Source organism: Cucurbita maxima, unplaced genomic scaffold (genome assembly GCF_002738345.1).
Source record: "Cucurbita maxima cultivar Rimu unplaced genomic scaffold, Cmax_1.0 Cma_Scf00001, whole genome shotgun sequence".
Classification (NCBI taxonomy): Eukaryota; Viridiplantae; Streptophyta; class Magnoliopsida; order Cucurbitales; family Cucurbitaceae; genus Cucurbita; species Cucurbita maxima.
The window spans coordinates 7,348,512-7,369,975 of record NW_019272017.1 but is presented as its reverse complement, the minus strand read 5'-3'; the positions used below and the strand labels follow the sequence as shown (position 1 = coordinate 7,369,975).

Genomic DNA, 21,464 nt, shown 5'->3' with positions numbered 1-21,464 from the left:
TTTTTTTTTTTTTTTTTTTTTTTTTTTTTTTTTTTTTTTTGCAATTGAACGGAACGGTTCTTTGTTTGACAATCCATCATTTAACAAGTATATTTTTCCCTCTCGAAAAGTATAACTTTACTGTTTTACCCCTGCCTTTTCGATTTTTTTCCTAATCTCCCTGTATCGCCTCGTTAAGAATCAGTTCAATTTTTTCTTTTTCTTTTTTAATAAATAAATAAATATATATATATATATACTATCTTTTATATAAATATATTATATTTATATACCTATCAGAATTTGACTCACGAGAAATTGAGCAAGAACGAACTAGCACGTGCATGTGATTATTTTGAATACTTTGAATCATATCTCAACATCTATCAACGTTGGATCACCTTGTGATTATGAGTCATTTAAATCGTATGGGCCAAATAACGTCTGAATAGCACGTGCATGTGTCCATATAAGCCTCATGTTCAAATAAGCACTTAATAGGAAATAAGAAGTTGATACAAGTATAAGAGATTCATAATATTATTTATAGTTTCACAAACACAATGCTTCTTTCAAACTCACTTCACATGGTTGCTATTTAACAATGTAATGAGATATACCTTTCAAAGAATCCCCTTTCATGACTTTGAAGGCGTCTCAAGTCACACAGCACAGAGTGTCTTTCAAGCCACTGTTATGAAAATGATACAATACAATGAAGATAAACCATGACCAAGAACGAACTAGCGGAGAAAGTGCAGCTAAATACAGCAAAGACTGGACGGTTCGGCACGAGGGCGTGCTCGATGAAACGTCTCATCAAGGTGCTAATCCAAGTTCCTTTCTCGTCTTTCCCACGAACAAGTCTCCAGATTTAATCAATCCAGGAATGCATCCACTTATTGTAATGAAAGGAAGTTGTGCGATTGCCTCCTTCCTTCCGAGTGAAACGATTGCAAGCTGCGAACCGGGTTTGTATGTAGCCAACCTGCTCTCATTTCCACCCATTAGCATCAGTTTCAGGTTCTTGGAGGTTACATGAGCATGTTTTTCTGCTATATAGCCTTGTTTCATTTCCTGTTCAATGAATCCAAATTCACAATATTATGCAGAGATGACATTTGAGTATCTGAATAGAAATGCAGCATGTTAACAAATCAATCCAAGTTGACGCCTAGCAGGGTGCCTATGTTTGACACTATGAGATTGTAACTGCGTAAGCCCACTGCTAATAGATATTGTCATTTTTGGGCTTTCTCTTTCGAGCTTCCCCTCAAAGCTTTAAAACGTGTCTACTAGGAAAAGGTTTAACACCTTATAAAGGATGTTTCGTTCTCCTCTCCAACCGATGTGGGATCTCACAATCCATCCCCTTTAGGGCCCAGTGTCTTCGCTGACACTTGTTCCTTTCTCCAATCGACGTGGGACCCCTCCCAAATCCCTCCTCCTTCGGGGCCCAGCGTCTTACTGGCACACCGCCTCATGTCTACCCCTTCGGGGAACAGCCTCCTCGCTGGCACATCGCCCGATGTCTGGCTCTGATACCATTTGTAATGGCCCGAACCCACCGATAGCACATATTGTCTTCTTTGGACTCTCCCTTTTGGGCTTCCCCACAAACGAAGCATTCCTTATAAGGACGTGAAAATCTTTCCTTAGTATACGCATTTTAAAAACCTTGAGGGAAAGCCCGAAAGGAAAAGCTCAAAGAGGACAATATCTGCTAGCGGTAAGCTTGGGCGGTTACAAATGGTATTAGAGTCAGGCACTGGGTGGTGTGTCAGTGAAGACGCTGACCTCCCAGGGGGTGGATTGTGAGATCCCCCATCGGGTGGAGAGAAGAATGAGACAGACATTCCTTATATTCCTTATAAGAGTGTGGAAACCTCTCCTTAGAAGAGGCGTTCTAAAAACCTTGAGGGAAAGCTCAAAGAGAACAATATCCGTTAGCGGTGGGCTTAGACTTGGGCTCTAAGAATATAAACTACTAACTAAATGCAATTATGGCCAATTAACTAAACGTTCAAAATGAAGGACTTACCTGGATGTCTGTGATATCTCCCACTGCAAAGACATTCTTAAAACCCCTGACTCGCAAGTGCTGGTCAACCATCAGTCTTCCATGGATGTCCAAACTTTTTTTCAAGACGGTCTCTTTCAGCCACTGAGACCCAACAGGTTTTCCGATGCACATGAAGTGGCAATCGGCTGCAATAGTCTCGCCATCCGATGTTTGATATACTCCATCTGGTAAAGATTGCATCGAAATAGATTGTTGTAGGATCACTTCAACTTTCTTTGATGTCAACCAATCCAGTGCCTTTTGGGAAGCCTTAAACCCAACGAATTCCATTAATCTCGAACCCCGGTGTATTAGTTTCAAATTTTTCTCTGGAAAATCAACAGCAATTTCAGCAGCAAGTTCTACACCAGTAGGACCTCCTCCGACTATTAAGATCGTATTGGCCGACTTTATCTTCTCACATTCTGCATCCAAAAAGAGCAAGTTATACTTCAATAACGAATATAAAAATTTCATTGAAGCAAATTTCTTCACCTGCTTGGTATTGACTGAGCCTTTCAGTTCTACTTTTTGGAACTGCTTCCTCATGACCGGTGGCAACAACAAGATAATCGTAGGGAACTGAAGAGCCATCTGACACAATAACTTCCTTGTCTGTGATATTTGTGGCTGAAGATGCAACAATTTTTGCATTGGAAAGGTAATCGGTATGATTAATCACGGATCTTTCAGCAAACGATGGCTCGACCATTGACCTCAACCCTGCCCATGAGATCTCAAAATACTCCTTCCTGAATCCAATTAAATCATTACGACCATTCTGAAAAATACTTTCTTCGGGAAAAGAATGGGGATGCCAAGAATGGAACAAATAACACTGGACAGGATGCCCAGGCTACAACAGCTTTCCTTTTTTCTTTTCATTTGATATCTTTTATGCCAACGTGAACAAGGCTCAACTAATTAGGTCAACTAATTAGGTCAAAAGTTCGAATCTCAACCCCACCTAGTAAACTAAAAGAACATAAAGTATAGGTATCTCTTATGATTTTAAATAAATAAGAATACTGCCAGACAGTACAATATCTAGAATATCAACGTGCTGCACAACTTATAAGATGTACGTGAGCTTAACTCATCAATACTTAACACATAAAAAAATTGTAACAGCTAGCCCACCACGGCTTTTAAAACGCATCTGGTAAGGAGAAGTTTTTACACCTTTATATAGAATGTTTCGTTCTCCTCTCCAACTAATGTGGAATCTCACAATCCACCATTCTTCAAGGCCCAGCATCCTAGTTGCACTCGTTCCCCTCTCCAATCAATGTGAGACCCTCTAATCCACTCCCTACAGGGTCCAGTGTCCTTTCTAGCACACCGTCTCGTGTCCACCCCCTTTGGGGCTCATCCTCCTCGCTGGCACATCGCCCGGTATCTAGCTCTGATACCATTTGTAACAGTCAAGTCCACCGCTCCGCTAGTAGATATTGTCTTCCTTGGGCTTTCCCTCAAGACTTTTAAAACACATTTGCTAGAGAGAGGTTTCTACACCCTTATAAAAAAATGTTTTGTTCTCCTCTATAACCGATATAGGATCTCACAAAAATGTACTTTCAAATCTCAGCAATTAGGCATCATCTTCATCGTATAAGTATATTTCTACAATAAATTCATTTGTACATCGTCCTGTAACAACTGAGATAAGCTCCTGCAGGCCTTGGATCAGCTACTTTTTATTGCCTAGAAATAGCTAAATATTCACCTCAAATATCCAAATATCCTCTTGCTCATAATTAGCTAAGCCTGAAATAGGTGTGAGTTTTATTACATAATTTGATTTTATCTCTATCAAAACTTTATCTGGTTTGTCTCTAACCCAATGCAGAGGCAAGGTTCATCAGCCCTTGCTATTCTCCGCTGGAGGATCTCATAGGGGCTACACAATCCACCAACCTATTTTGATAACTCTAATTTTTCTTATATTCTACCATGAATCACAGATGACTAATGATTTTCCTTTTACATGAATCTCCTCCAACAAAATGGGCAACAGTTCCTAAACTTTTCGATAGCAACTCCTACGATCGAATCCAATGATCGAACAAGAGGAAAAAGAAAATAGAAATAACAAACAGAAGGACGAGCAGCTTACTGATCGATTAGCACGACATCGGCAACAAATTGAAGAGAGTAAGCAACAAAAGCGCCGCCAATTCCTCCGCCTACTACCACCACCTTCTTCTTGTCCTCCGCCGCCATCATCTGCAGACCTTTCATATAATTCAATAGACATACATCTTTAAAGCGATTTCAAAACAGCCTTTAATAGCTCAAAAACTCGAATATTAAAATGATAATTAGCGAATAAATATGAGGATTGTGTCGAGATCAAGAAATCGAAGCTGTTCCAGTGAGAAAGCCCCAGATTCCGGCTGTTTGCGGGGCCCGGAGAGAGAATTTTGGAGAGTAAAAAACAAAGGGGGAAAAAGAGAGAAAAATATTTATATATATATATAAAAGAAAAAAGAGCTCGCATCAATGAGCTTTGTCGGCGCGAATGGTAAGAAAAATACAGTTAACCTGCTGACCCGGGTCAATTAAAAGCGTTAATTAGTAGATAGCTTTTTATTTATTTATTTATTAAATTATTGTTTTTTAATACATATATAGGTTAATTATTTAAAATTTTATTTAATAAGTATTAACCTCGAATTAAATTACAAAATTAATTTACTAGCTTCCGTAGTTGTATTTAATGGGTCATTTAAAATAAAAAAATGTGGGGTATTTTCTTAAATTTTTTAATTTTTATCTTTAAAATATGAGATTCTTTTTATAAAATTTAATTTAATAAGTTAAAAAAATATTGAATCTATATAAAAAAAATAAAAAAAAATTTAATTTTTAGTGCTGAAGTAATACAAATTTAAAATTATTAGGATTAAAGTTGGGATTACATTTAATAGGCTTTTGAGAAGGGTTAGCAAATTCATAATTTTTAATTTCAATATTTTTCTTCAAATGTAAATTTGACTCAAATGTTTATTCTTCTTGGATCAACCATTGACTTATTGATTTGATTTGATTTAACTTCTTCCACGTGTTGATATTTTTCTGATCAATTGAGTTGACTTTTGATTTGGTTGATTTTCTTGTTTTAATCAACCTTTGACTTATTAATGTTTTCAGATCTACCGTTGACTTGTTGACTTTTTGAAGACAATTTCGACCTTTTAACTCATTGATATTTTTCTTTTTATTTAAAAAAGGCATTAAAAAAATATTTTTATATGCATGAAAATTAACTAAAAAAATTAATAGGATTTGAAAGAAGAACATGTAAAAGTTTAATTTATGGCTTTTCACCTAATTTAAACATTAATCAAATAAAATTTAATATTATTTAAATTAAATCGTTCGTATAGATATTTGATTATTATTTATTAAAACTAGCGGCAACCAAATACGAACAATCCATAGAAATAATAATAATAATTTATTTCTATCCATAAAAAAAATAGATAGAAAATAAAAACGTCGTCGTTTTTTATTCAACAAACATATGTTTTATCCATTGAAAATAAATAAACATTTTATTTTTCCTTTCATTCCCACAGATTCATAAAACCAGCGCCCATAGGCATTATATTATTTATTATGTAAAATATTTATTTAATTTGTAAATTATTAACACCTAACCATCTCTTTATCTATTAAAAATAAATTACGTAATCAAAGCTTTCGCTTTTGTTTAGCGCAAGCATCAAACATTGTACTAAAAATAAAATAAAATAAATCAAATAAAAATAAATTTATTATAAAAAAGGAAAAAAAGGAATATATATATATTTTTTTTTTCAAAACAAACATGATTGAAATTGGAAACATAATTTTCTGAATTTATTTTATTTTATTTTTTGCCTTGAAATTCTAAATTTTAATCAAATTAAAATAATTGAAACTTAAAAAGGAAACTTATGATTAAAAGGAATAATAATAATAATAATAATAATATTTCCCCTTTTTGTTTACTTAAAATATTAATCAAATTAATCCAATTGTAATATTTTGATTGGCTAGCTATGCTGGTTAAACTAAATTCAAAATATAAATAATATAATATTATTATATTCATAAAAAACTAATTTGGTTAAATTACAAAAATATTTTTTTTAAAATTTGTGTATATTTGATTATGGAGAATATGGTAAATTTTTTAATTTTTAATTTATTTTTAATTTTATAATGTTATAGGTAAGATAACGACTTTATGTTTTTGTTTTTGTTTTATAATTTATTTAATTATTAGAAATGACTTTTATATTTAAGAAATTGATTTAAATTTTGAAAATATTTAATTTCTAGTTAAATTAAAAAAATGAAAATAAGTTTTTTAAACTTTCAAAAATAAATTTGTAAACATTTATAAGGTTAATTTTTTAAAAAGTAATTATTGTAAAGATCGACGCTTTTCATTTTATCGATAAGCATGAGGCTGGATCCATGGTGCTTCTATATAAACTACTCCAACTAGTGGACGTCTCTTTACCGAAAAACAAGTTCTGATCTTCTTCTGCTAAATCCATCTTTGAAATCATTGTCAGATCAACTCCTTCAACTGCAAAAATTTGATCTCCGGCCACATTCATGGCGCTTGATGACGATGTGGTTGTAGTGAACGGCTTGAACTTCGAGCAGAGGCACGGCAAGGAACGAGTGCGAGTGGCTCGGGTTTGGCGGAACAAAGACGGCCGCCAGTTTTTCGTTGAATGGAACGTCGGCATCAGTCTTCTTTCCGATTGCGTCGCCGCGTACGTCAGCGATGATAATTCCGACATCGTTGCAACCGATACTATGAAGAACACTGTAATTGTTTTCTAATGTACTCATTGTTGCACTTATAATTTGATTGTTGTGTCTCTTGTGAACCTGATTGTGTGAGTCTAGGAAGAGGAAAAGAAAAGCGAGGAGTAGTATTTCTTCTTTGTGTGTGTGTGGAGGGCGCGCGCGCGTGTTTTTTTCTTTTTTCCTTTTTCCTTAATTCCGGCTGTTTGGTTGAGTTATTTGTTGCATAAATAATAGTTAGTTAGTGGTAGAATCTGTTCATTTCAGGTTTGATATGTAGATATTAAAATTTTTATTGCTCAACTTAGACCAGTCGCGCAGGATCTGGAGATTTGCAATCGTAGGAGAAAATAATTCTGCTGTCCTGCTCTTCTCTTCTCGATCTGTTTCTTTTCTTCTTTTTTTTTTTTTTTTTGGGTTGATGCTTTGAGTGAAAGAATATCGAGCAACTTTTCTTTTGTTAGTATGGGGATTTGATCCTCTATCTCAAGTAAATTAGTATAGGTATGTTGGCTATAGATATTTGTGAAATTGAGCAACTTCTTATCTAGAAATTGTTACCAAATTTGAATAAGAGTCATCAGCGGAAATTTTTTGAAGGCAGGGTTTGGATCTTGAGTTTGGAAAACAGAGCAAAGCGCCAAACTAGTCTACGTTTTTTAATGACAACAAAAAGGATTAGTTTGACATTGCGGTGGTTAAAGATGGGAATGTTGATTTTTTAACGATATCCTTATTTAGTCCAGCCGCGAGGAAAACATGGTGGGAAGGGATTCTTTGACGAGAGACTATTTTACCTTTCTGTCGTAATCATAGTGGATCATGTTTGCTTTTTTGGTTCTATTCCCATGACTCATACTCTTATTGTTTTAAATTCTATTACTGTTTATCGTTTTACACTTAATAGTTAATGGATTTCATTTCATTCAGGTATACGCAAAAGCCAAGGAATGTTCTGATCAACTTTCAGTGGAAGATTTTGCAATTCTTCTTGCTAAGCACTTCACATTATCTTACAAGCAGGTAAACCCCATGCTTTTTTTATTCTAATACTATTACTCATACTCTTATTATATATTGACACCTGTGGAGGTTGGCAACAGTTGAAGTTGTAAATAGATTTGTGTGAAATCAGAAGTTGTGGTCTTGAGGGAGTTTTAATTGGTGTAAATTCAACATAGTTTAGAGGCATTAATGGGCTTATCTTTTATCTACCCAGCACACTCACATTACATCAAGAAAAAATGACTTCTTGCTCGCTCCACATCTAGGTATACACACTATATGGAGCGGGTAAGTATTGAAAGAAACAGTTGTCTCCATTTCAAAACTCTTACTTGATCATCTAACCAGTTCTAGAATATCAATATCACATGTTTTTATTGAAAGTTGCAAGATCCATACCCTGCAATATCAAAGTCATATTACTTTGCTCATTGTAGCTAGCTTGGCTTGTGCCTTCACCATAGCAGATCTTTTCACACAACAGAAATTTAAGAAAAAAAGTATCACTTCACAATCCAGATCCATCTGGGAACTCATTGTTCTTGTTTTTACTTGATACGCCTCAGCTTTCATGGAGATTACATAATTTTTTGCTATTCAGGTGGAACCATTGTTTTTTCAATTTGAACTAGTTCATTTTTAGCCCTATAGAAAAATGGTGGACAATTCTTGAAAATGTCGTGTCGTCAAGCTCCTATTATTAGCGATGATTTTTCTGCTTAACTTGAGGTTCTTATTGGTGGATTACCTACCTGCTTTCTGAATAAAAAACCTTGCTCTTGAAGCGGCAAAAATTGCTCAGTCATACGAACATGCATCAAATACGTCCATAGCATTTTGTTTGTTCTTCATACCGACATGCCCCCTTGAGATCTTCTCCAGCTGCATGAACTACTTGAGTAAACTTCTATGTACCACCAACTTCCAGAAAATGACGCTGCCCGCTTCCTTCGAACTTCTTCATTTTTCTTCTTTTCTTCTGCTCATATCCGTTTTCCCTCGTCATTGTACATGGTGCACATCCTTTGGTATATTTTTTTATTAGACGGTGCTAAAAGTTAATACATTCTTTGGCACATCCTTTGGTATATTTTTTATTAGACGGTGCTAAAAGTTAATACATTCTTTGGCACATCCTTTGGTATATTTTTTATTAGACGGTGCTAAAAGTTAATACATTCTTTGGCACATCCTTTGGTACATGGTGCACATCCTTTGGTACATGGTGCACATCCTTTGGTATATTTTTTTATCAGTCAGTGCTAAAAGTTAATAAATCCAGAGATGTTCTCCAATATGTGTAATTCATTTTACAGGTTACTACCACGATAGTGAAGATTGCAGAAAAGTCATGGGAGCGTGTATCTGTCAATGGTCAACCACACAACCATGGTTAGCTGTTCATCATTGTAAAGCCTGACCAATAAATGATTCTTAGTTATTATAGATGAACTGTAGAAACCTCTTTTCTGAAAACGAACTTTTATCATTACATTCAATCTTTTCGATGTCGAAATATTTAGTTTAAAGAACTTAAAATTATCTTCCTTGTCAAGGAGTTTAAATGATTGTGAACTCAGTGAACTTTAGTTGTTGCGCCCCTTTTCAAGTGAGTTCTTCTCTTGCCTCCTCTCATGATGATAAAAAGGATTTGGATCCTTGATGAGAGTCTTCTGGCGGTGAAGTCAACAAGAAAAATTTTATTATTTGAAATTTTTATGTTCGGCCTAACTATAGATTATTTGATTCAAGGGATATCAAAGAGTATTATATATACAACCATAGATTTTAGTTTTTATGAGAGTGCAAAAATTTTTACATCCTTTCCTCTTTGGTCTTACAGTCCTAATTTTTAAATTATGTACCTCTAAGAAATAACTTAGAATTGAAATTTTGTATCTTATATTTTTTTTATGGGGGGCAGATGGCTTGTTCCAGTAAAATTTTCTTTGCACCTCTTGCTTTAATGAACATATTATGATAAACCATGTATTTAGTTTATTGTAACAGAATTGAGCATGTGGGTATTTCTTCGAATCTAAATAATAGTCACTTGTTTCCAGAGTTCTTTCTTTCATCTTTTTTTTTTTCTTTAATTTTTATTTTTGATTGAAGGCTTCAAACTTGGATCTGAAAAGCACACTACCGAGGTGATATTTAAGAAGTCGGGTGTTTTACAAGTGAGCTCTGGTATAGAGGGACTATCTTTGCTGAAGACAACTCAAGTAAGTCTACTCTTCTAGATACATATTTTTAGAATTCAAGGACACATTTGTACAACCTATACAACAAATCATGTGCGTTCAAGTAAGGCTGCTCTTTTATATACATATTCAAAACCCATTTGAACTACTTTTCTCTTTTTCCATTTTACGGCCAAGTATTTATATACCTGTCACAAAGTTCTTTGTTTATGAATTTTTCGATGCTAAATACAATAGATCTCCACAATCTTTTTCATGCAAGCTTAAGTTATTCATGTTTACTGTTTTCTCATTTTAGTAAATTAATGCACGTCTGCATAGTCTACCTCATTTGAATAATTGTTTTGCATAATTTTCTCTTTATTCTTTATAGCATTAAATATTTCGAAACCCAAAATCCACCCTTCATTGTTCATATCCATATCTGTTCAATCTTCAAGAGAAGTACCCTGAAATTATCCAAGGGCATGCAGTAGTGTCCATATATAGTTGGAGATACTCCTTGCGGTTCAGGCATTATGAGCAAATAATTTGAGAAATATCAAGTGTCGGAATTTGATATATCCTGAATTCTTCACGAGCTTTAATCTTTCTGATTTTGAGTTTACAATATGAAAGCCATTTAATTTAAATTACTTAGCTTTCATGATTATCTTTGATCTAACTCGAGGAGGATGGTGTATCCTGGGGTAACACGTCCTTTTAATGAAGAGTTGGCATTTGATCAACTTGTAGAATACATAGCAGACAATAATCTCAGGAAGCCTGCTACTTGTAGATGCAAGCTTAGATATCTTATGTTTCTACTGATTCTCTCTCTAAACTTCATCACGTGAGCAGTCGGGATTTGAGAGATTTCATAGGGATAAGTACACAGCTCTTCCTGAGACGCGAGAGAGGATATTGGCGACCGAGATGTCTGCTTCATGGAGGTATATTTTCTATATTGATCGGACTTTTGACTGAGAAATAATACAAATCTCAAATTGCTTCTGGTTTTTCTGCTTTATTATTGTAGAGATAAAAGAACAATAAATTCTTAGTATTTTTGTTTTTGTTTGGTTTCACAAACAAAATTTATATACTTCGATGCAGGTATTCATTTGATTCTCTCTATAGCATCCCTAAAAAGCAGTTTTACTTCACGGAAACATACCTTGATGTGAAAAAACTGTTAGCTGACACCTTCTTTGGTCCTCCAAAAGAGGGAGTTTATAGCCCATCTGTTCAATACACACTTCATGAAATGGCAAAGAATGTCCTCAGCAGGTCTTCTCTCATTCTCCCACTTGCACATGCACACACCGGAATGCCCAAGTACAGTAACCTCCACAAATGTTCTAATCTCTCTAAAAATGATTTTTGGATTTCCACTATTTCAGGTTCCATGTTATATCATCAGTGAGGCTGAAAATGCCAAATCTCCACTTCTTACCTGCCAACATATCAACAAAAGATAATCGGAGTATCGTTAAGGTAAGAGTCTGCTTATAGAGCTTAGCTTTTCCTTTTCCGTATTTATTGAAGAGGTTTAGGCTGCTGTCTGGTAATCCCTTTGCAACTCTGCAACCATCAGGCCAACATATATAGTGAACTTGCCATCTGAAACATAATCTCATGTCTTGCATGCGTCAATTACCAGTTATTACTCTGAGTAGAGACATTTTACCTAGAAAGCACCGATATGAATATGGATATTAGACACGAATATGACATGACACGAACACATGAAGGACCCATTTGTTATAATATATATTATATCTATAGAAGAAGAAAAATTGAAGTCTATAAGCTATGCATTTACCTGCTTAAAAATGAGTTTGATGTATTTTGTTCTCAAGATTTATTCGAAGTCTAAGTGTAGTTTGTTATTTGTTAACCTATATGCAAACTAGTGTCTAGCACATCCATTGTGCTAACAATCATCCAACAAGTGTTGCCGTGGCCGAGTGTTCGTGTGTTGGACATGCTAGCTAAACTAGTAAACTTTTTACTGTAGACATCGAAAAGAAATGAGTGGTGTTATTTTTGTGGTGCAGTTTGAGCATGATGTGTATGTGCCAACAGATGAACCGCATGGATCAATCGAAGCTTGCTTGAGCCGCTTATCTTCAAAGCTATGAGGAAGTTAAGCATTTTCTTCTCTTCTCCCAAGTCAGCCCGTTGTGGTGCAACTTTCCCTTGGTAAAAAACTTTAATTATACATCTGAACAAGCCCTCCTACTTTTAGTTTAAAATAATTACGATGAGAACAAAAAAGCCTAAGAAATGCTTATTTAAACTAGAGGGTTGATGATGACTGTTACATTATGAATAATCTGTTTGATGTACCGTGTATAAAAAATGTTGATTTCTTTTCCAAATAAAACTTGTTTCTCCTTTATATTCAGGTTCTTAATTTTTTGTCTTCGAATTTGAATATTTTTCATCTTCTGACTCATTTTGACATGTTTTTATTTATTTATTTAATATTGGCCTATACTAACCTTTGAAGTTATTAAATATAAGTCTAAAGTCACCGTATTATGAGTTATTGAAAGAGAATGAGTTATTGATCAATTAAGTAACATAACAAAGTTCCTATACAAATTTAACTTGTTATATTCAAGTAAATTCAAGCAAAGCGTGTGACCGTGTGATTAAGAGATAAATAAAATGTTGTATATGTAAATGGTTTAAGTTAAATATCAATAATTGTGAATGCATCCATGAGATGTGAACATGTTAGAAGTTAATGATTAGAACGCATGATGTATTAGTTTATATTTATGGTTTGCTGTGATATGAGATGTTTGAGTATTCTGGTCTACTAATTTTCATATAATTCCAGACCAATGCCCTCTGTGCTAAGTTAGAGATAACGAGTTTTGGATTGTGTGCTACTTTAAACTACCAGAGAGTTTAGTAGACGAGCCGTATTTGACCAATAACGAATCTCTCTCTCTCTAGAATACTTTCAATATCGAGAGAGAGAGACAATAAAGTGGAGAAGTGGAGAGAGAGAGGTTTGGAGAATGAGGTTTTTGGAAGAATTTAAGAGGCAAATGGCAACGTTTTGGCGGTAACCTTCGGGAGGAGCTTCCATGGATGACGATCAGAAAAGCTCGTTCATTTATTCTTTGCGCTAGATTTTTCTTTTTCCGCTGTAATATTTCATAATTCTTTTTCAATTTTTTGTGTAAAATATTATTTATATTAATTTAGACATAAAATTTAATAAATGTTACCATAGTTTCCACTAATTTTAACAAAAAGCCGTAAATTTTTCTCATAAATTAATTAACTTTTCCAAGTATATAAATTAATGAAGGTAATACTTTATCAAAATTTATAAATAAAGAAAAAGCTCTAATATGGATATCTTTTTAATTTTATTGATTGCATATCATCCATATGTATTATAATTTATGGAAGGAATAAGACAATTTATTTAATAATAATTTAAAAAATAACTTATTAAAAAGGTAAAATTGAAATTTTTAAAACTAAAATTGCAATCAAATTGAAAGTTTGGAGTTAACAAGCTCAGAAAAATATTTAAATGATGAATTTATTCAAATATATTTTTTTTTTACTATCCTCAAATTTATTAGAAAACAATTTAAAAAATAAGTGTAATGTATTAAAATTTAGTAATTAAAAGATAATAAAAAATTGCCAAATAAATCGAAATTTATGGAAGTTTGCTGATGTAATATATATTTTGAAATAAAATTAAAATTGGTAATAGAAATTATAGGACATGGCACAAAATTAAAAAGAAAATGGAAAAATAAATAATAACAATAATAAACGAGGGAAAGCAATGGAAAAGGGTCAAGGCAAGTCTAGAAGACTTTGTCTGTAAGAAGAAATGCCTGATGGTTCGGTTGCACAGATACAATACAACCTGTTAAAGCTCACCATCTTAATGTCAAACTTCATTTTCTTCCATTTTCAAGGCCATCAAATTTGATTCTCTCTCTCTCTCTCTCTCTCTCTCTCTGCTACAGTGATCTCGGAGAACTCAGGGGAGCTGAGGAAGACGGAGAGAAGCCGACGATGGGGGTGCCTGCAACTTTGGGTGATGATTTTCTGAGAGAAAGAGCGGCGAAGATGAGAGAATCACTGCAGAAGAGCCAAACTATTACTGATAACGTCGTCTCCATTCTCGGCTCCTTTGATCACCGTCTTTCTGCTCTCGAAACCGCCATGCGCCCTACTCAGGTCTGCTTTCTACACGGTTCGCTTTCTGTTTTGTTTTCTTGAAAAAGGTTGGGGGAGGATGACGAAATGTTTCCTTGTCGAGAAATTGTACGAGGCTCTTGGTTGATTCCGACCAATTGAATCGGTTGACTCTCTTTTTACTATGCGAGAATCGTTCGTTTTTGTTTGCCATTCTGGTTTCTCTTCTTTATTCTCTTGAGAATCGAACTTCAGATCCGGGTTTTTCTATTTATGCTTTTTGTTGCTGTTGTTGTTGTTTTAGTTTAATCTGTCTGCCCGATCATTGGTTTGTCTATTTCCCGTATTTTTCGTGGTGTTTTGGTTCTGTCATTGATTCTTACTGTTTAGGTTTTTAATTATTTTGGGGATTTTGCAGATCAGAACCAATTCTATTCGTAAAGCTCACGAGAACATTGACAAGACTTTGAAGTCTGCGGAGGTTATTTTAGCACAATTTGATCTCTCTCGTCAGGTTGGTCTTTTTGATACTTCGGGTTTGTCAGTTCACTAGCTTATTTTTGCATCCATTTAGTTTTGTACGAGCTTAGAAATCTTTAACCCATTTTTGTTATAGAAAAAAAAAAAGCTTCAATCCGTAACCAACAACCATATGAAGCTGATACCAAATGTACTAATTATGGTTGGTTGGGTTGATGAGGGAAATGATGCCAAGTATAACTGAATATCAAACCTAGAAAGCTAATGTCCAATGTGATATGAGAAAAGTTCGAAGCTGCTGAATTTGCTATTCATCAAACCTATAACTCTTTTATATCTTTCAATTCAGTTTCTCCCTAAATAATATGATGGCAAGAAATTGTGTGCTTGTGTGTGTGTGTATTTTGGCGCTTATTGTACTCAATAAATCTTATAAGAGAATTTAATCAAGATGCATGGGTTACCCTTGAATCATACCCAAGAAACAAGCAAAAGAGTTATGTTGTTAATGATGAATTATTTTTCCATTCGAAACTATATTATTTGAAATGATTATAAAAAGTTAATATTATTTGAAATGTAAATTGATTATAAAAAGTTTTTTATGAATGAGGATCTAACTACCAATGAGGGGTGCATTTTGGTTTTGAGAATTATACGTCCATTGGGGCTTTCTTGATGAAGTTTCCAGAGGATGGGGTTAGGGATTAAGAGGAGATAGTGTGTGCGTCTTCGGTCAGTTGTTTCGGTTAATAGTAAGTCTGGATGAGATTTTTGCCACTAGGGTTTAAGCAAGTTGATTTTTTATCTTGATTCCTTGTGGTTTTTGACGTCCTCATCAAGTTAGTTTGTCGTGAATGTCTATGGGATTTGTTGAGGATTTATCTTTAATCTGCTGATGGTAAAAAAAAAGTTATACTCAGGTAGGGGATAGCTGTGTAGATTGGTGCTCTCCCTACCAATTACCTTTGTGTTCCCCTGGGATGTAACCACAATCCTGTCTCCTTATAGTTCTTGAATCCTGGGCAGGTTCAAAAACGTCTTCTTGCTCAGAAAAAAAAATAAGAAAGTTTTTGAACCTTTATATTGAAATTTCTCTTCATTTAGCCTTTTTTTGACACCTTATATACAATTTGATTAAGCTGAGTGAATCAAGTGATGCGTGCACAGGTGGTCATGCATGGTAGTTTAGAATTTTTCTGTTGTTTAGGCATGTTATACTTACGAACTATTAGCAACAGAATTTGAGAAGCAAGAGTATGAGAAACAATTAATAGTGGTGTTATTAATCTTTACCATTTTTTTATGCATTAGAATTTCTTTCAATTAGTAAGTAACAATTTCTGGTTAAAAATTGTAATAGTCCAAGAGAATTCTTACTTAGGTCTTAATGTTGAAGATCTGGACATACCTCTGAATGTGTCTTGGTATGACCTGTATTGCATCTTGCTTATTAACTATTGTTCTGGTGTGCAGGCAGAGACGAAAATACTTAGAGGGCCACATGAGGATTTGGAAAGTTATCTCGGGGCAATTGGTCTATTAAGAAACAATATCAAATTCTTTAGCGGCCATAAAGGTTTTAAGGGCAACGAGGTAGTGCTTAACCAGGCAAATAATCTGCTTGCAAAGGCCATCTCAAAGCTGGAAGATGAGTTCAGACAGCTATTATCTTCGTACAGGTTTCTATTTTTCTAATTTTTTTTTGGTAGAATTCTGCATACATGATAAGAATCCTTTATATTGACTCATGATTTTTATTTTTTTGGAAATACAAAGCATTTCTCCTGTTCAAACAAAAAGTTAGTTGTAAAACCACTGCAAATCTCTTTCATTTTTCTGTGTGATTGTTAGCCTTTTCATTATTAAAAAAAAAAACAACAAAATCTTACACATTGATTTCTATCATTTTTTTAAAACCTTTTTGTTCACATTGTGAGATCCCATATCAGTTGGGGAGGAGAACGAAACATTTTTTACAAGCGTGTGGAAACCTCTCCCCAACAGACGCATTTTAAAAACCTTGAGGGAAAGCCCGAAAGGGAAAGCCCAAAGAGTACAATATCTGTTAACAGTGGGTTTGGGCTTGGGCTGTTACTCACATAGTCAAAAATGTCAAAATGTCAAAATGTCAAAAGAAATATTTGAAAGGCCTTGGGGACGAGAAGTCCCTATGCCTAAGGGGGAGGATATTCCATCGATTTCTATCTTTAGTTTTCATTGGTTGCAAACAATTAGAAAAAAGTATGTATCTTCAAGTGAAAAAAAAAGAAGGAAATATACATGGATGGGACAAGTGAAAAAAAAGAAGGAAATATACATGGAAGGGACACATGAGGATTTAGAGGGTTATCTTAGGCAATTGATGAATTACAAAATTATTTTAAATTCTTTAGCAGAAGTTTGTATGCATTCAGAAATGAGAATAGAGAACTTGGTATGAAGGGTTCTAAAAGTTTAACTTTCCCCTTAAATTTTTTTTCTATATTTTCTATTGCTATTCTCTATATGGGTAGCACATATTGCTGGAGCTTATGTTTTCGCGTGTAAGTACTTAATATTGTTGGGGGCAATTCAGCAAACCTGTGGAGCCTGAACGTCTTTTCGATTGCCTGCCAAAATCGTTGCAACCATCTTCAGAATCTCCTGGTCATGATTCAGGTGGAAAGAATCCCTCCTCAAATCATCATTCTGCACATCATGATAATAACTTAGAGAATGCTGTCTACACACCTCCCACTCTCATACCACCACGTGTTCTGCCACTGTTGCACGAATTATCACTGCAAATGGTTCAAGCCGGTCATCAACAACAAATTTTAAAAGTCTACAGGTATGAAGCTCCATTTTTCTAATACTATTTGTAACTGTAAATGTGGCTTAACTCTTTTTTGTGTGTGTGTTCCTTTGCATCTTCATTCTTATATTGGTGTGCTGAAGGCCAAACCATATCTGACGGAGCTTACAAAAACCCCAATTAGAATTGAAGAAACTTATCTATTTCTACATCATTTACATTTCTTCTTGAAGAAAAAATAGTATGGTTCAAGAGACGATGAGAGTACTAAGATCTGGGAACATAATCTCGGAAAAGAAATTCCCAACCCAAACATCTTCCCTAAATGACTTTATCAGCCATCTCTAAGAAAAAAATTCATGCAAGAGAGAAACTTATCTCTATATCTTCTTTTGCCCAGGGATACCCGTTCAGTCGTTATGGAAGAAAGCTTACGGAAATTGGGAGTTGAAAAACTTAGCAAAGAAGATGTCCAGAAGATGGCATGGGAGGTTTTAGAGGCAAAAATTGGGAACTGGATTCATTTTATGCGTATTGCAGTAAGCACATAATATTTAATGTTTAATGAGTTTTTCTTGTAGCTTCCAAATAAATATTATGCTTAATCACAGGTTAAACTGTTGTTTGCTGGAGAACGAAAAGTTTGTGATCAAATATTTGAAGGCCTTGAATCGCTTAAAGATCAATCATTTGCTGAGGTTACAGGTAGTAGTGTGTCTGTGCTATTTAGTTTCGGGGAGGCGATTGCAAAAAGCAAGAGGTCACCAGAAAAGTTGTTTGTACTTTTGGATATGTATGAAATAATGCGAGAGCTTCACTCCGAGGTATGGCTGTTACCTTGCTATTTCCTTCTAATTTTTTCTTTGCTATATTATAATTTCAATGACTAGCCCAGACCGGCGCACGGTCACAAACAACTAGCTTACTATATATTTGTCTTTAAGATTTTATCTTTCCAATGACTGACTGTATATTTGTATCCAGTTATTGATTGACATTTTAAACTCATTCAGATTGAGACAATTTTCAAGGGTAAAGCGTGCAGTGAGATCAAGGAATCTGCATCGGGATTGACCAAACGGCTTGCACAGACAGCTAAGGATACATTTAGTGATTTTGAGGAAGCTGTTGAAAAAGATGCCACAAAAACTGCAGTGTTAGATGGAACTGTTCATCCTTTAACAAGCTATGTGATTAATTATGTCAAATTTCTATTTGAGTAAGTAAATCTTATGCCAATTTCTGGGTATATTTAGGAATTCACATTGTGATGCATATTGCTTGATTATTTATGCATGATTTGAGAGTCTAATCTTATTCATAATGATGAGCAGTCAATTTCTTCTTGTGCTTTTGTTGATCCACAAATTTCCGCTTGAAAAATTTTCAGCTATCAAGCAACCTTGAAGCAGCTTTTCCAAGAATTTGAGGAGAGTGGTCAAACGAGTTCAGAACTGGCCACTGTCACAATGCAAATTATGCAGGCTCTTCAATCTAATTTGGACGGAAAATCTAAGCATTACAGAGATCCTGCTTTGACTCACCTATTCCTCATGAACAATATTCACTATATAGTTAGATCTGTTCGCAGGTATGCTTTATTGTGCCATTTTCAGAACTTGTTTACTTGTGCAAACTTGTTACTTATATTTAATGATTGTCTTTTTAGATCCGAAGCCAAGGATTTGCTCGGGGACGATTGGGTTCAGAGACATAGGAGGGTCGTACAGCAACATGCAAATCAGTATAAAAGGAATGCTTGGTCAAAGGTGATCAAATATTTATGTAATGACTAAAAACACATACTTTTTGTCTATAATTAAAACGTTGCAAGCTAAAGACTTCTTAAAGAAGCAAAGCAACTAAACCCACTAAAACCAATCGTCTTTGCGGTCCAAAGTTTGCGAATTTTCTTTAAAGCTTAGTTTATGTGAGATCCTACCTTGATTGGGAAGAGAACGAAACATTCTTTATAAGAGTGTGAAAAGCTCTCCTTCGTAGATGCATTTTAAAAACCTTGAGATAAAGCCCAAAAAGAACAATATCTGCTAGTGGTCGGCCCAGTGCGCTTGGGCCGTGACAGTTTACTTATACCCTGTTGTCTTATTACATACTGAAGATGAGGTAACGGTAACTTGCAGATTTTGCAATGCCTCTCTGTTCAAGGGTTAACTTCATCCGGCGGTGGCAGCGTACCTGGTATAGATGGAGGAAATAGTAGCGGAGTTTCTAGGGCGCTTATTAAAGACAGGTTACTGTCTTGATAGCTTTGTGTGACTAAATCTGTCATCAATTCACTCGGCTTTTATAATACTTTTATTGTAATTGGAGTATTATTATTCGACCAGGTTTAAGACGTTCAATATGCAGTTTGAGGAACTGCATCAAAGACAATCTCAATGGGCAGTTCCCGATACTGAGCTGCGGGAGTCCCTACGACTTTCGGTTGCTGAAGTCTTACTTCCTGCATACCGATCCTTCCTAAAACGTTTTGGGTGTGTATCCCTCATCTCTCCCATAGATGTTATTGAAATATTTATGGCATGTTTGAAATTAGTTGTAGTTTTAATCTTGTAGCATGTTATTGTCCTCTGCCATTCTGTCGATTTTGTAATATGCAGGCGAGCTTGCACATAGAACTGCTCGTAACAATATTTCGTCACGTTTGCTTAACATCTGCTTTTGTTGTAACAGGCCACTAGTTGATGTTGGAAAGAATCCCCAAAAATATGTCAGGTACCAGCCAGAAGATCTCGAAAGGATGCTCGGAGAGTTTTTCGAGGGGAAGAACTTGAGCGAACCTAAGCGGTAGGTATGCAGTTTCCCGGACGGTCTCTTCTGTAGCATCAAGATTGGCATGGTGAGTTTTAGCATCCTTGGGTTTGCAAAGTTTGTTCCTTCCCTGTTTTGATTCTTTGCCTTTTTCCCCTTATTCATGGGTTGGATAGTTTTTGCTTAATATTAGTTTTCTACAATGTATATATAGGAACACACTGAAGTTATAGTTTTCTTTTCATTTTCTTCTGTGAAGATGCCATTCATGTATTTATATCAAGCTTAGATAGCCGTGTGTACTAATTTGAAATTCCCAAATCAATTTAAATATAACTCAACTTTGAAGTATAAAAGTTTTTGAATTAAAGAGTCGGATGTCCAAATTACTCTATTCCCTCATTAAACTCGAAAAACTATTTCATGGGTTGCATTTCTATGAAGAAAATAGATTCAATGTCGTGTGGTGTGGTGATTTCTATTGCTTTGGTGGGCTACGGTTAAGCTCTCTTAATAATTGAAGTGTTCTCGAAAAAAAATTCATGTGTTATCTTGGACGAATGAGATGAGTTATAAGTTATAAATTCTAGTTGGAGTTTGAATCATTAGTTTAATTTTTCTTAAAAATAATACCACTTATAATATGGAATCAAATTTAATAAATATTAATAGTTGTTTGATTTATTGATTTGGGTGTGAATAATTTAACATAAGAGTTATAATTCATTATTTATTGTCATTCAACCTACATTAAGGCATTATAAACTCTATTAAGTAAACGAAAATGTCCCTTTTCCCCTTCATGGGGTTATTTTGTGTGTGTATATATATAGATATTTATTTATATATTTTTTGCTAAATTAAAAAAAGAATCTACTTGAATTTTGCACTTAGATTTTAAAAGTTCAAAACTACCCTTGAAATGGTTAATATTTGAGTTTTTTAAAACTTAAAAAAAAAAAAAAAAAAAAAAACAACAACTTTTTAAAAAAAAAATTAAAAAATATTCTCACCCTAATATCAGTTTTAAAAATATTCATGAAATTTCAAAACTAACATTAAATAGTTTAAAAATAATTTATGAGATATCATAGATAGTTTTCGTTCTTATATTAATGGTAAAAAAAAAATTTATTATTATTTTTATAAAAATGAAGCGTGTTAATGCTAATTTTAAAATTTTGTATTTTTA

General features: G+C 34.3%; 3 protein-coding genes across 3 annotated transcripts; 2 read left to right on the top strand and 1 right to left on the bottom strand.

Moving 5' to 3' along the window:
• Positions 1–491: 491 nt before the first annotated feature.
• LOC111480773 (apoptosis-inducing factor 2-like) lies at positions 492–4,480 on the bottom strand. The gene is made up of 4 exons (XM_023125977.1): positions 4,158–4,480; positions 2,537–2,793; positions 2,021–2,466; positions 492–1,056 (listed from the first exon to the last, which is right to left on the bottom strand). The coding sequence occupies exons 1-4, from the start codon at positions 4,280–4,282 to the stop codon at positions 799–801; spliced, it is 1,086 nt and encodes a 361-aa protein (XP_022981745.1). The 5' UTR covers positions 4,283–4,480; the 3' UTR covers positions 492–798.
• A 2,039-nt stretch (positions 4,481–6,519) lies between these two features.
• Positions 6,520–12,442, top strand: LOC111482298 (uricase-2 isozyme 2-like). Its single transcript, XM_023128051.1, has 8 exons — positions 6,520–6,871; positions 7,781–7,873; positions 9,172–9,247; positions 9,971–10,080; positions 10,900–10,991; positions 11,155–11,328; positions 11,442–11,535; positions 12,099–12,442. The coding sequence occupies exons 1-8, from the start codon at positions 6,653–6,655 to the stop codon at positions 12,180–12,182; spliced, it is 942 nt and encodes a 313-aa protein (XP_022983819.1). The 5' UTR covers positions 6,520–6,652; the 3' UTR covers positions 12,183–12,442.
• A 1,474-nt stretch (positions 12,443–13,916) lies between these two features.
• Positions 13,917–20,575, top strand: LOC111470403 (exocyst complex component EXO70A1-like). Its single transcript, XM_023116294.1, has 12 exons — positions 13,917–14,265; positions 14,642–14,737; positions 16,180–16,385; positions 17,282–17,536; positions 17,901–18,039; positions 18,112–18,324; positions 18,514–18,719; positions 18,891–19,091; positions 19,170–19,269; positions 19,642–19,751; positions 19,849–19,995; positions 20,195–20,575. The coding sequence occupies exons 1-12, from the start codon at positions 14,101–14,103 to the stop codon at positions 20,310–20,312; spliced, it is 1,956 nt and encodes a 651-aa protein (XP_022972062.1). The 5' UTR covers positions 13,917–14,100; the 3' UTR covers positions 20,313–20,575.
• Positions 20,576–21,464: the final 889 nt, after the last annotated feature.

Bases quoted from the DNA above. Each gene is read 5' to 3' on its own strand.
- LOC111480773 (XM_023125977.1), bottom strand. From the start codon at position 4,282: ATGAAAGGTCTGCAGATGATGGCGGCGGAGGACAAGAAGAAGGTGGTG. The intron at 2,794-4,157 runs GTAAGCTGCTCG...AATTGGATTCAG, and splicing joins GATGTCGTGCTAATCGATCA to GAAGGAGTATTTTGAGATCT. The intron at 2,467-2,536 runs GTGAAGAAATTT...TTTTGGATGCAG, and splicing joins GCTCAGTCAATACCAAGCAG to AATGTGAGAAGATAAAGTCG.
- LOC111482298 (XM_023128051.1), top strand. From the start codon at position 6,653: ATGGCGCTTGATGACGATGTGGTTGTAGTGAACGGCTTGAACTTCGAG. The intron at 9,248-9,970 runs GTTAGCTGTTCA...TTTTGATTGAAG, and splicing joins TGGTCAACCACACAACCATG to GCTTCAAACTTGGATCTGAA. The intron at 10,992-11,154 runs GTATATTTTCTA...ACTTCGATGCAG, and splicing joins GAGATGTCTGCTTCATGGAG to GTATTCATTTGATTCTCTCT.
- LOC111470403 (XM_023116294.1), top strand. From the start codon at position 14,101: ATGGGGGTGCCTGCAACTTTGGGTGATGATTTTCTGAGAGAAAGAGCG. The intron at 18,040-18,111 runs GTAAGCACATAA...GCTTAATCACAG, and splicing joins TTCATTTTATGCGTATTGCA to GTTAAACTGTTGTTTGCTGG. The intron at 18,720-18,890 runs GTAAGTAAATCT...AAAAATTTTCAG, and splicing joins TATGTCAAATTTCTATTTGA to CTATCAAGCAACCTTGAAGC.